At 35.5% G+C, this 14,135-nt stretch overlaps 1 protein-coding gene across 1 annotated transcript in view; it reads right to left on the bottom strand.

The window, feature by feature from the left end:
- The window catches only part of CHM (CHM Rab escort protein), a 74,497-nt gene that overhangs the window by 49,608 nt on the left and 10,754 nt on the right, over positions 1 to 14,135 (bottom strand). The window contains exons 2-4 of the mRNA XM_049827839.1: positions 11,820 to 11,886; positions 2,753 to 2,825; positions 1,431 to 1,555 (exon numbers count right to left, since the gene is read on the bottom strand). Of these exons, the coding sequence (XP_049683796.1) occupies positions 1,431 to 1,555; positions 2,753 to 2,825; positions 11,820 to 11,886 (265 nt within the window). The remainder of the gene's footprint in view (positions 1 to 1,430; positions 1,556 to 2,752; positions 2,826 to 11,819; positions 11,887 to 14,135) is intronic.

Here is a 14,135-nt window from a genome sequence, read left to right as displayed (position 1 = left end):
TTTAATCTGATTTAATACTGGTTCTGTACAATATTTATTATGGCAACAGGATTACAATTACAATATTCAAGTGATATTGCTTTAAAACAAATGTAACATTTTATCTGCAATACAGTCAAGCAGCCATTACTGTGCAATATAGAACTTTGGAATATTCTGAGTCTGACACCTTTGGATTGTATTAGTATAATTCACACCTTTGTGGTTTTTTTTTTTCCTACCTATGACGTTTACAGAAAGAAATACATGTTTCTATATGAATATCTGCCAATTTTTCATTTAGCTACCTATGATATTATCTAAGAGAGTCAAGGTTAAGCTTACATAACAATCCCAAAGAACCTTTCAGGAACTCAGAACAGTGTTCGGTTCAGTGCAATACCCAAAAGATAAAAGTGATAAATAAATACAAAGAAGTAGTTCAGTTTTCAACTGAGACCCATACAATTTCCATTCATTATTACTATGCTTACACTCTATTCAACATTACTGCTTCACAAGGTTACTTTTAAGTGTTTCTTGATTTTCAAAAATATGACACTGTGAAAAGCTTACTTTCTGCATGACTTACATATAACAAAGTAACATATTTCTTTTTAAAAATCTAAATAAAAAATGAAATTTGTATTCTTCTGCTAATGCAGACATACCTCCACAAATACCTAAAAGATACTTACACCACATATCAGTCCTAAGATGGTATACTATTCTTCATGTGCTTATGCAACAAATATTCACAGAAGTGTGTATTTCAAACAAAGCATGTATTTTTTGCATGTTGTATGTAAAGTAAGAGCTGAGTTACCTTACTTCAGAAACAGAAAGAAGGTGACGGCCCAAAAAGGCTAACTGTTATTACATTACCAGGAGCCTTTGACCACGCAATTCCTTCTAAAGCATCATGGGTAGCACTGCTTATTGAGAAAGCTAAATCCATTGAATATTAGCACAATTAAGTATTTTATAGTTACAGTACTACTGTCCGTTTGTGTTCCTATTCTTGTGTACTTATTTCAATTTACATGTACTTATGAGTTATGAGTTTAATTTTTTACTATGACAACAGCTTTTAGCCATATTAAGAATGGAAAAATTTAATAGATGGCAGTGCATAACTAGCTACTACTAATAATACCTACGACAACACTTCTGTTTCCTACTCAGAAGGAAATTACCAACTCACAAAGTTGGCCAACAAATTATACTGCATCCAGATAAGGTCATTTAAGAAGGATCACTTAGCTTCAACAAAGCGCAAGTAATTTCAACAAAAGCACAAGGACATTAAGAACATTTTAGAGGTTATGGTTACTTTTTTGAGACAACATGCAATATGGTACCATGGTGAAATGCTTGAAGCCAAAAGCACAATATGATTATTTACCTCTGAGCATATGAAATTATTTGTATATTTCTATACTTATACTTACTCGCCAAAACAGAAATCTTCTACATGTTGAATAGTTTTATCCTTCTTGCTAAGAGAAATAACTTCTTCATTCTCAAGGATCAGTTTTCTCCAGTCTTCACATTCATCATTGATATCCGTCTTTTGCTTACAAAGAACAATTATAAAATTACATTTTGTACTGTGCTAGCTGGTCTTGAACTATAAATCTCTGTAGTCCCAAATAATCTGTTGTACCCTCTTACAGAAAAAAAAAAAAAGAAAGACTAATCTTAACTGTCTTAATGTTTTTTTCTATTCAGATTTTTTGAGTTGAAAGAGTTAGAGCTGGTTACTTCATTATAGAATGCCAACATTTGTACTACATTACTAGCTCTAGTAAAATGAAAATACAGCGTTGAACAAACTACAAGTTTTAATAGAGTTGAATATAACTTTGAATATGATCTACTAAAAGACAGGTTTGCCATACCCAGGTTAGTTCCAAATTTTGTGACAAAACTCTTTGAACGGAGACCATATGAAAAAATACAGTGATTTGGGTATTATATTAATCTGTCCGCAGAGGAATCTCTAAATCATATAACAGAACCCTGAGAATATTAAGTTCTGACATTGAGCAACTCCACTGATTATGCCAGAAGGTAGCACTATGTAATAAATAGACATGAGACTGAACTGAAAAAGTTCCATCTTCTACGGACCAACAGGTTCATAATGCTTCAGTAAATAATACGAACATCCATTTGCTAATATAGTCCAAGTGCTCAATCTCCTAAATAAATATCCTCTTGAGAAGATTTCTAGTGGACTGTCATGAATTAGATAAACTTTCGTCATTGAAAAATACACTATCAACATTAATCTTTTTGTCCTGGTTACAGGACATGTCAATGGAAGGATCCAGTAACTACCTTTCTTCCAGTTAAGAAGAATCAGCTGAAAGCACACAAGAAAAACAAAGGGGACTGAAACATCAGAGTGGAAAATAATCAAACAGAAAATGGAAAAGACCAGATTATCATTTACAGAAGGTGCTAGCAAAGGAATCAAAACAAGACTATAGTTCCTTCTACATAAATTCAAGAACCAAAAAAGTATGACTGAGCACTAGACTGTTTGGTCTCAGACACTAATATTAATAAACCAGGCATATCAGAGTCTTACAATGCTAGGCCAGATGGTTAAGTCTTAACCAGTAATGCTGGAAACTAGAAACCTCTTTGATCTCTCAAATTACCAAAGAGAAAGAGCATTGTGGTAATTTGTCTTCTAATAAATTATGCAAACAACCAAGATTTAACATTAAGGAATGTTAAAAGAAGTAATTTGGGAAATTTTTACCTGATTTTCTTTAATCCAGGACAATAATCCTGAAAAACTAAAGCTGGCCCAGTTTCCACCATAGTAATTTCTCCTGTAAAGAAAAAATAGTGAAACTTCATGGAGAGATAAAACATAGCCTTTTCAAGTTTAAAGAAAAAACAGCCAAGTTTGAGACATTCAAAATATTTCCATGACAGATTTTACAAATGCAGAATATAAAACCTGGTATATTTCACAACTTTCCATGAGATGCAAAATTTCCATTTTCACTCATTTGTACCTATCTCTGACCAAACCGACTATAGTCCAAAATCAAAGTATTTGGAGGGTAAAATGAATAACGCTAAGAAAAGCACATGGGAAGTTTTAAGTAAAAGGAAAATATAGATAATACTGCTTCTTGGCCAAGACTGACTCTATACCTCTTACTCAAACACGTACATCACCATAGACATCTTTACTTACTGTGGAGCCAAACCAACAAGTCTGCCGGTTTGAACTGAGTTCTCAGAAAAGCTATTTCAGATTTTTTGCATACGTACCACACGCTACAGTTTCAGGTTCTGGCAGGACCTAGTAGCTTTGTCATGTCCGCACAGCTATACCGCTTCTGACTGAAGCTGATTTGGAAGTTAACATAATTGCGTGCCACTTCTAAACTACCAGTGCTTCATGAGGTGGCTATGCAAAGGAGATTTAAGTAAGCTGAAACTGGGTGCAGACAGCAGAAACCACATCTCTTTTATGCATTATGACAAATAAAGGGAAGTTCACGCTATTATTTATCTACTGCTTACAGAACAGATTATGCTTATTATAGAATGTTACGATGCTCTCGCAAAATTCTTATTAAACTGCATATACTGTAGGTGGAGCCAAAGGAACTGATTTGTACAAAATGATCATACCTCCCTGAGTACCCTTCAGTTTACATTTACTGCCTTCTTTCTTGAAAAATATTAGTTTATTTGTTTTAAATCACAGAAAATTAATAGTTCTGCTGTTAAAAAAAGTCTCTGCTCTCCCTTTTCAATTTTTTTCTGTCAATATTTCTCTAAACATCAGTTGGATTAGCTTTTGTTATCATGCATACCACATCTTAAGTATTTAACAACTCTGGTAGGAAAAATAACAGAGCAATTACATTTTAAGAAATCACTAGTTCTTGCAAAATAAAAAAGTAATTTTGGGATTTAACTCTGTTTTCTGGCACTGTATGCTGGCATGTCAGAAGTGTGAAAGATATCAAAAATACCCTCCTGAATGGATACCTAATGTTATTGCACACACTAATATAAAAAAACATTTAGGAAGATGGGTTTTGCATTTTACAGAATAACGCGAAGACTGGTAAATCAAATGAACTTAAAATCTTACCATAACCTCCTCCACTTTTAAATTGTAGAGATAAGTGTGATGAAAGTGAAAAATTAAATTCAGGTTTGATTCTACTGTTTAAGATGGGCTGTTTTTGACAAGGCTTATCTGCACTGACAAAGACTTCATTAAGAGTGTCAGCCCCTTTATAGTACCAGAGGGTGATGCTCTATACCATGTTGCTTACTTAGCATATGAAGGACAGATGTCTGCTAAACAATGCCTAATTGCTCCTGACTAGAAACTGACCTAAAAAAGTCTTCCAGCTACTGCAAGGCAATAGTGAAGAACATAAATAGGACATCTTTTGCAAAGACAACAAAATCCAGCATTCACTGAATAAAGGTGGCTTCAACAAGAGACCGTGGGTGGTGGTTAATGCCGCGAACTGGGAGGACTGGGTCTCTACGTTAAGAGGATGCGTGTAGTCTGCCCTGCAATCTGGTTACTCTAAACAGATGAGCTCCATCTGCAGACCTGTTACCAACCAGAAACTCCAATCATCTGTAAAAAGGAGTTCATACTTACCTCATTACGTGAATTACATGGGTGAGGCTTAAAAAGGACGGCGTAATACCAAATAGCAAAATACAAAGCAATGAGGATTAAATATATTAAATGCCTGATTCTGTTCAGATTTCAATCTGTAAAACTGTAACCGATGGTTGCATGCAATGATAACCTCCAGCTTTGTTTTAGATGTCAATGGTGTAGGTTAATTTCTTGCTTCTTCTCAAGATTCCACTGAATGAGAAATTCAATATCCATATATTATCTGCCGCTTGTGGGATTTCCAAAAAACACGGCCATGAAGATTTATTTTAAAGGGAATCTGCTGCTTTAGTTGCAAGTTTCCTTGAATATGGAATACAATCTGGCTGTCAGAGCAAGCAAGGCCATTGATCACAGAAATCACAGAAAACACCTGCCTAAAATTAGGACTAGGTTCCTTGAATCTATACCAATATAAATGAATGCATATTTAGAATATTTAAAATCAAACCTTGCAGTAAGAGAAATAAGTATTATTTTCACAGAAAGTTACAGAAGTTTATTTGTGAGCTGTCAGACATCTTTAATGTAAACATTCCTCTGTCCATCAGGCGGATTTTCCTTTGAAACTGCTTTTCTTTTTAACCACCAATGATGTGAATCAATCTTTCCAACAAAGCACTCTATAATGCTGTTCTGAAGCTCAATCAGTTTTGAGAAGACAGTATGGCCTTTCTCAAATGGAAAATGAATCGCAGCTGTCCTTTCTTTCCTCTGGTGTCTGAGCACCTCTCCCAAGTTAGGCTATACCACCTCAAGTATTAATCTTCTCTTGAAGCATCAACTTCCAGATTTTTTTTCCCCCGAATTTTAATTAGTTTAGCCGGCATTACATAATGAATCAGGATTGCTTAATTTTCTCATCTGAAAACACTACAGAAAGAAGGTAGACCAGACATGATTACTGATATAATGAGCAAAGTTTTTAGCAAAAATCTCGAAGAAGAATTCTAAAAAGAGCTGACTAAAGGTTTTACATTTAGGAGTCCTTTGTAACCAAATATTTTTGTCATAATTGCCCTGAAGATGAACCGAGGAATTCCTTAAAGTAAGGGTCAAGATCAAAGCCTTATTAAAGATAAAATATTGTCCCAAAATCTCAAGGACTAAGCTCCTCTCTTCTCTTGCCATATTAGCAAACTACAAAGATGGATATTCTCTCCCTTTTTTAGGGTTATAATTCTATTACCATCTAACTAAGAACATGAGATATTTTGAAGGTGTAACAGAAGTTAAGAAATTAATTTTTCTACCAAGTTAGATAGAGAACAGATGTTTTCTTCTTCTACATTATTTCCCAGATGATATTTGCTCAAAACTTCTCCTGTATTACCTGTTTTTTCATATGAATTAAAATACTGCTGCTTTTAGTTCTTATTTTTCAAATCTCCAATCTGTAGTTCAGAGCTAATGCCAGAACTGCTGAAGCCATTTCTGCAAAGTTTTGGAAACGTAGCCCAAGTACAGGTTTACCTTGCAAAAAGCTTAATTCTCTCTTCTTGTACATGAGTTTGTATTTTTTTCTCAGTTATTAACACCATTTTTTTCTTCAAATACTTCCACCCAGAACACTGAAATTGCAAATTGTTTCCAACTGATTAACATTCTTGAAATCCAAACCAAGAGAATATCTAACATGTCCTCTTAAAGACAGACTACAATTTGAGAAATCGAACACTTTGGAAAGCACGAGATACACAATTAAAACGTGTTTAAGAACAGGGAAAGTATTTCATGGACTATGTCTGTTAAGAAGATTGCCCTTCTCAGTGCCATGTCATAACAGCCATGGTCTAACAGTCAAAGCTGGTGATGTCTCAAGAAAAGCTGCTGATGCCTCCTGATTGCTCCCAAGAGCTGCCTGTATGTGTCTGTCCTGCATTTGATCTTTCAGAAAGAAGTCTCGAACCATCAGAGTAGCTGTCTTTTGCAAAGGAAGTTACTGCCACATCGATTTTAAGGATTTGAACACAAAATGACTTATGTTTCAAACCCATAAAGTTTCACGTGCTACCTATTAAGTACACAGTCACATGTATTAAAAATTCCCATTCTGGCAAAGTAATTGTGTTTAGGGGCATGAGAAGTGGACTATGCTTCCTTGCCTTCCAAGAGGAAGTGTTTAACCCAAACAGCTCTTGAGATCCTTCAGCTCAATACAAGGGTGATGGTGGCAGTCACATTACATTACTTCCCGGGATATGAACATCACCAAAGGTAATTATCACGGACCAGTTAAGACCATGTTTTACTCTCCAATACCTTTGCTATGAGATCATATCCTAAAACAAAATAAAAACATCTTTTTCAAAAAAGGTCAAAAGATACCAGAATTAAGAATTTTCGCCTAGGTTTCCCTACTGAAAATTAAATAGTTCCTTTATTTTTCTTGCAAGAAATTGACCTGCTTTGAGAAGCAACTTTTTTGCTTGCTGGTTGCTGTAGTGACGCAGTTACCTCACTCCACAGAAGCTAAAGATCAAAAAGAGTGCTGTATGAAGACACAGGTTGTATTACTTTATGTATTTTAAAAGTTCTGGGAAAAGTGAAACAGATTGCCTAGCAAGAAGTGGAACAAACTACAAAAGCAGGTATCTTGGAGGGAGGAGGTACAGGGAGGGTGCCCAGCATGCTTTTGGACACCTGGATAAAACAGAATTTTGGACAAAAGGAACACTCAAGTACTCTACAGGCAAAGTAAGGTCAAAAAAATAAGAAAGATACCAAGTGTCAAGAAGCAAGGCATGCAACGCAGACAGAGCAAACTGGGCACAAAAGAGGAGTTAAAATCCTGCATCTTGACACTCCTTTGCCTTTGAATTAAACTCTACATGGAAAGATAAGTAAGTCAATGAGGAAGGATGTACACAAAAAACTTGCAGTCTACAAATGTTATAATCTAGATGCTCAAAATCAAATACAAAATGTAGCTAAACATACCTCACCTCTAACTGCCCCATCCTCAGTAACCAAACTAGTACATAACTATATAGATATATAATTATAAGAAGCAAATAAGCAAAGGACCAAAAGTAAAAACATAGCAAACATCAGGAGAAAGTCCTAGGCATATGAACAATTAGTATGGGAAGTATACTCACTTCAAGTAATCAACTTTTAGTCTTGATCTACCTTTCTTTGGCAACTTCAAGTTTAAACTAAGTGCCAATTTCCACATTTTAAATTGCAAATTACTTCTCTAAATCATTTCACAAATATCCTTGAAATTTCACATGTCAACAGCTCATTAATATCTACAGTAAATGTAGCTCTCTGAAAAGAACCACAGATTTTTACGTTTATTGAGACAGATAGCTGGCACAGAGAAATAGAGCTCCTTCAATTACTATTTGGCAGAAGGTAACTTTAGTTTAAAATCAGTCTACAGGAATTTATGGCAACACTGCAGTGAAGTGACTATTTTGAATAAGATTAGCTACTGTTGATGGCGATACTTGGACAGTGTTTATAAATCAAACTTAGAACTTAGTATTTTATAATAGGCCACTTCAAAACTATCTTCCATAATCACCTATGCAGTATATTATGATAAATGCAAACATGGCTGGAGATTAAAAGTAATAAAATGATGTACACAAGGTAATGAGTGCAAGCAAACTATAAACAAAGACTTCATCCATATACATTTTCTATATATTGTACCTAACTTAACTCAGACCTTTGTAGAGAACAAAAGATGAATCAAAGTAGCACACCTAACACAAGCATTCCAGCAACCTCAAACCTTATTTTCTTATATTCTGAAAAAAATTTAAACTCATGATGCTTTAAGAAGGGAACAACATACACTGTTAAAAAGTGATGCTCTGAACATAAACAGATTTTTTTGTTAATGAATTTTCAATTATACTATTACCTCAGTAAAATGAAACTTGAAAATTCATCTAGAAACGAGTATATTAAACTAGATATAGTAGATAAAATGAAAATGTTTTAATTCAGATTAATCTCTGGCAACATTTTAATACTTAAATTTTCACTTAAAATTCAAACGGCATCAGGTGGGGGTTTTCTGTTGGTCTTGGTTGGCTTTTTTTGCAAGAATACTAACTTAAAACACAAAAAGCAGATGGCTTGACACACTTCCCTATTTATGGGGAAGGGGTTGTACACTATAAACATTTCTATTTTTTTTTTCCCAAGATATGGATTCTAGACCATGGTTCAGTGAGCACACACGCTAATTATAATGGTAACTATTACCACGAGTGAAAAACACCTTGGTTGAGAACACCTTCCCCTGACCTTAGCCTGCACCAGAGTTGGAAAATAACTCCATAGGAGAAAGGAATCAAATGTGGAAGCCTTCATTTTCATTATAAAAACAAAAGCATGTGTGAATGTAAATGAGCATATTTAAGTGAAAACAGTAATAAACAAAATCTGTATTCCACAGTTCTAATTGCCTGCTTCTGTGTGTTTTCTGAAAGGCTCTTCATCATAGCTAAAAATAGGCATGCATAAAAGAAATGAAAGTTCCAGTGGCTAACTATTATTACAGACTTTGATAGCCAATGAATACAAAAAATTGAAATAACTGGTGTGGTTCGTTTAAAAAAATCTAGGTAGTCTACTAATAATACAGGCATTAAGCTTAAAATCCAAACGTAACTATTTTATTCATTCTATATCTGCTTACTCTAAAATAAGTGTTTTAATATTTTGGTTAGCAATCTAATACCTAATTTAAGAATTACTGTACCAAAATGTTTGAAATGAACATACCCTTACACATTATGCATCAGATCTTTATAGTGACTTCAGTATCACTACTATGTAGTTCCATATTTCTTTAAAATTATTACAATCTTAAGAGGTGGTTTTGTTTCAACTGAATCATTAGTTACATTAAATATGGAGCATCAAGTACTGCCTTGCTGTGTACTATCCCATTGTGATGTAGAACACTAGGACCTTAGCCCATTTAAGGACTTCTTTCCTTACACTTTCTAGTTTTCCATAGGTTTTGAGAGTAGTCCATAGTGCATGAAGATTCATTAAGATGAGTTCTTAATCCAAATACCCTCCTATTGATAAAAACTACTGACTGACATGCATCACTTGTCCTCGCTCCAGTCCAAGACAGGAAGCCAAAGACTTTGTGGGCTTTATAACAGGAAACTGAGCAATTGCAAATCATATTTCATGCAACCAAGTTAGTGAGCTAGTCTTGCAAATTTTGAAATTGTCTATGATTTCAAATTAGAAATAAATGTATGAAAAATGAATGGGTCCTTTGAAGGGCTGTAAGCAAAAGAAGATTATAGAAGTTTAATCTTGAACCGATGATGCTCGGAGAACATGAACATATCCTTTTTAAGCTCTTGGTGCAAGACACAAGAAAAACTGAAAACATGTATACTGTCTCTGGGAAAAGTCTCTAAACCTAGGTGCTGAACACAGAGGTGCACATCACAAGTATTTTCATAGAAAGGCAAGAGCTCAGAGATACGATGTAAAAATAAAACACTATGCCAACCTCATAATTTTTGGCAAACAGCTACTAACAAGTACAGCATCTAAGCTCACAGCGCTCTTGCTGCTACCACCACCTCAAAACCACCTGTCACGGTTCTCTGCCGACATCCAGCAGGTATCAGCTAGACATGTAACAGGTTGCCTGAAACTAGTCTCCACATATACTTTTACTGGTTATTAACAGTTACGATTTTACAGGTAAACACATAAGATATTCCCACCCCCACTTCAGATCAAATTTTGCCAAATTATCCACTTTGGCTGCACGCACAAATATTCACCAAGCTGAAGTGCAGAAATTTGTTTAACCTTAGAAAATTATTATGCATTTTAGACTATGGCAACATTTCGCAGCAGCAGGGCTGCTCAGGTAGTCCTTGCTTCCTGCATATGACCCTCTCCCAAAACCGTATTAGCCCAGCAAATTTCATAACTGCACTAACAATGGGACTGAAAAGGTACCAAGGGGACATGAGCCAGCTACAATCAAGATCAGTGGCAATGCTGCCAAAAAAAATAAAAACAAACCAAAAAAAGTGTACAATCGTACCTTGATCTCACGTAATGAACTACAGTGGGCACAGTGCAGGTGTCTAGCACAGAAATCTCACAAAATACACTGCATTTGTTACCTTCTAGAATAACACAGACAGTAAAGCAGCCTCAAAAGCTGCTTAGTAATGACTGATCACCTCAATAGAGTGATGAGAAAATTTAGAGTTCTAAAGTGTTAGATGGGAGAGGGGTATTTTAAGAGTTCATCTTGGTCGTCTCAGGCTCCAGCATTTGATGTCAAGCTTGCCTCAGAAACTAGAATTCTAGACTTGAATCATGCTACTAAATTTTGCTGAGCAGGGGTACAAATAAGCCAAGGTTCAAAGATCCTGATTTTTTTTTCTAAAAAAATAGCGTGCATTGTAGTGTATAGTTACACAGGATTTAAAAAAAAGATTAACTTTGGCTAATTGGTAAAGTGAAGTAAAGTAAAACATTAATCTCTTAAAAGGATGCATGAAATATGCTACTCCAAGTGCTTCAGCAAATCCTTCTATTTCAAAGTGAAACAGAAGTATTTCTTGAAACAACTGATTTCAGTGGTATTCTGTAGTCTTTTTACAAACTGATTTAGCATGGGGTAGAGAGAAGACAGCGAAGAAAGAAGAGTGCTGTGTTCATCTCCTGCCTTATCAGCCAGATTTCACTTGTCTTCATTCTGGTAACAATTAAAATGCAAAAATACTTTTATCTTCTCTAGGCATTGAGAACTGACACAAGTGAGATACTAGTAAAAACATTTTGTCATTAAATGATAATGGCTCAGGTAACAATTCTCACAAAACCAAAACGGGATAATTGCTGTCAGGAATGATAATGAAGGGCACTAAACCTGTAACCATTCCTGACTATACGAAGGAAGGAGCTATCAGCAGCATCCTTGACCACACCACTTATGTTCCAAAGTACTGACCTAGGATGCAAAAATTTCCTGTTCTGTTGATGGAAATAACACCCCAAAAATAAGGTAGAGACAGAAGCGGACGATTACTAGATGCCAGATGAACACAAAACACAAGTCCTGAAGGGCACACTGACAAAGACACAGAAATACTTCTAGCCAGTTTAACTCTTGAAAAGGAAAATTATTGGAGTAACTTACGAATCAACATGAAGAACTCTCTGGCCACTCCTGGCACATGCCGCTGCAATAATAGATTCAGGCAAACCTGTAAGAACACATGCAATTTTTAGAACTTAGTACACTAAGACATATTAAAAAGTGAAATCAAGTTAGAACTTGGTCAGAAACAGGCAATTCAAACAGAAGAAAGTTTACAATATGAGCCACTGAAATTTTTAATACTCGCATGCTACTAAAATAACGAACACTATTTTGTGTTCATTAACATTTTTCTATAACCCTCTTGAATGTAACACTTTTTTTTTTTTTTAATAATTGTATGGCACATGTCACTTGCAAACACTTCTACCTCTGAGTTAAAGCTTGTCACCAGTGAATTCTCTAGACATCTTGTTATCGTAAACAGACTGAGCACTTGCCAGCTCAGTATCCAAATTTTAATGTGATGCTCTGTAACTGTATCCCTCCTGATGCAGACAGGTATTATTCTGAGGGCATTTTTGTGTTATTTTTGTTCTCTTCAGTGTTTGACATAACGTAAAGACTGTGTAACAAGCCATTAAAATGGTATTTTAAAATTAACAATTTTATGGTAAATGCTGCATGCCCTCGTATATTCCAAGGATGCATCAGAAAGTGTGAGGGTATAAACCTGTTGGGATGGCATTAAACAATTGCATACGGCAGAGTCCTGCCCAGTGCTCTCTCCTCCATATCAACAGATGCCAAACATCTCTAGTGTGAACAGGTCTCAGAACTGTATCTGGACTTTGTTTCTGATTGAACTAATTGGTTTGCTCCAAAAGAGTGCACAGGAGCGCACTCAATATTCTGCATGCAGACCAAGACCTGATGTAAACAGAAAAGCTAAACTAACAGCACGGGTGTACTTTCACTTCACATTTAAGGGTAGTGTTAGGGGCAGAACAAATGCAAGATGGTTGCTGTTAAAGTGGTATCCCTATCAAAATCTCCCACGTCATGAAATTACGCTCTGTCAAATCAGAATGTTTTCACCATATTTAGAAAAGTTGTGTAGTTAAAAAGAACATAACCCAAACCCAAAAGGCTAGCGATAGTTCTCTACCAGCAATGCCTGCTTGGAATGGCACATGATCGCAATTAGAAGTTTAATAAATACATGAGGCTGTTCTCTAACTTCTACTCCCACTCACCAGATTTTTACATGCACAGTTAAATGACTTGGATTTCTGACTAGATTCAGAAAAGAAGCATAGCTCGCTATCTAAAAAGCACGACGGCACTAGCTTTGCTGAAATCTCTTTTTAAATGATCTATTGGCTGTTTAAGCAGGTAATTCAGTAAAAGAGATTAAAATTCTAAGGGACTGGTATTAGGAGACACTTAAGCTACGTATTCAATTAAGGGATGAGATTAAACAAAGCAAAAAGAGTGTTTCGCTGATCTGATTTACAGCGCAGCACCAGAAACAGCTGTACTACTACAACTGAAGAGAGACAGAACTGAAAGTGGAAAAAGCAGGTGTGGTAGGGCACAAAATTCTTTGGCTAGCTTCACACCAAACATTGTCTTCATGAGAATTTCAGGCCCGCAGCTGTCTATTTCCTCAGAGACAATATTGCCTTCACAAACAAATAAAAGGTCATCATGCTGTCAATCTCATGACTCATTTAAAACACATGATGCAACATGTGAAAGGTTACTGGACAACTGTTTACTATTTGCAAGGTATCAGTTTTCACTTACCTAGAGTAAGAAGCTGTTAGACTTTAATGGGATATTAAGTACAATTTAGTACTCACAGAGACAGAACAAATAATTTTAAATGGTTGAGCCAGTCTTTATTAATTCTAGGACCAGAAATGCAGTCTAGAAAATACCTAGCAGGACTTAGGTACACGAGACATAGTTTCATGAACTCTTTAAGCCACCAAAGGCAAACACAACCATCAAAATAAAGAGGTTCAACCTCTCTATCCCTATCTTTGGCCATTCCTGACCTCCTTCCACACGAAGTAGGTAGGCAGTTTTTGGCAGACCAGTTCCATTATGGTGTTGACAGTCCAAAAGTACAAATATTTGTATCAATACATGGAAAGAGGTTTAAGACAGGTGTGACAAATTTTCCAGGAAAATAGCTACAACTTCCCTGCAAATTTTCCATTTTTAACACTTAATATTTTCATGGATTAAAAAGAAGAAAATCCCTTTCTGAACTCATAAACCAGAAAAAGTTACAATAGTTCTACATTGCTGACCTTCCACAGAAAGTGAAGACTTATCATGGAATTAATCTCTGGGGGTAGAAAGAGGGATGAACAATCGCATCAGTTCCTGGGACAGTCATTCCAC

Source organism: Accipiter gentilis, chromosome 24 (genome assembly GCF_929443795.1).
Source record: "Accipiter gentilis chromosome 24, bAccGen1.1, whole genome shotgun sequence".
In the NCBI taxonomy this organism is placed as follows: Eukaryota; Metazoa; Chordata; class Aves; order Accipitriformes; family Accipitridae; genus Astur; species Astur gentilis.
This window is presented reverse-complemented; position numbering and strand designations above follow the sequence as displayed.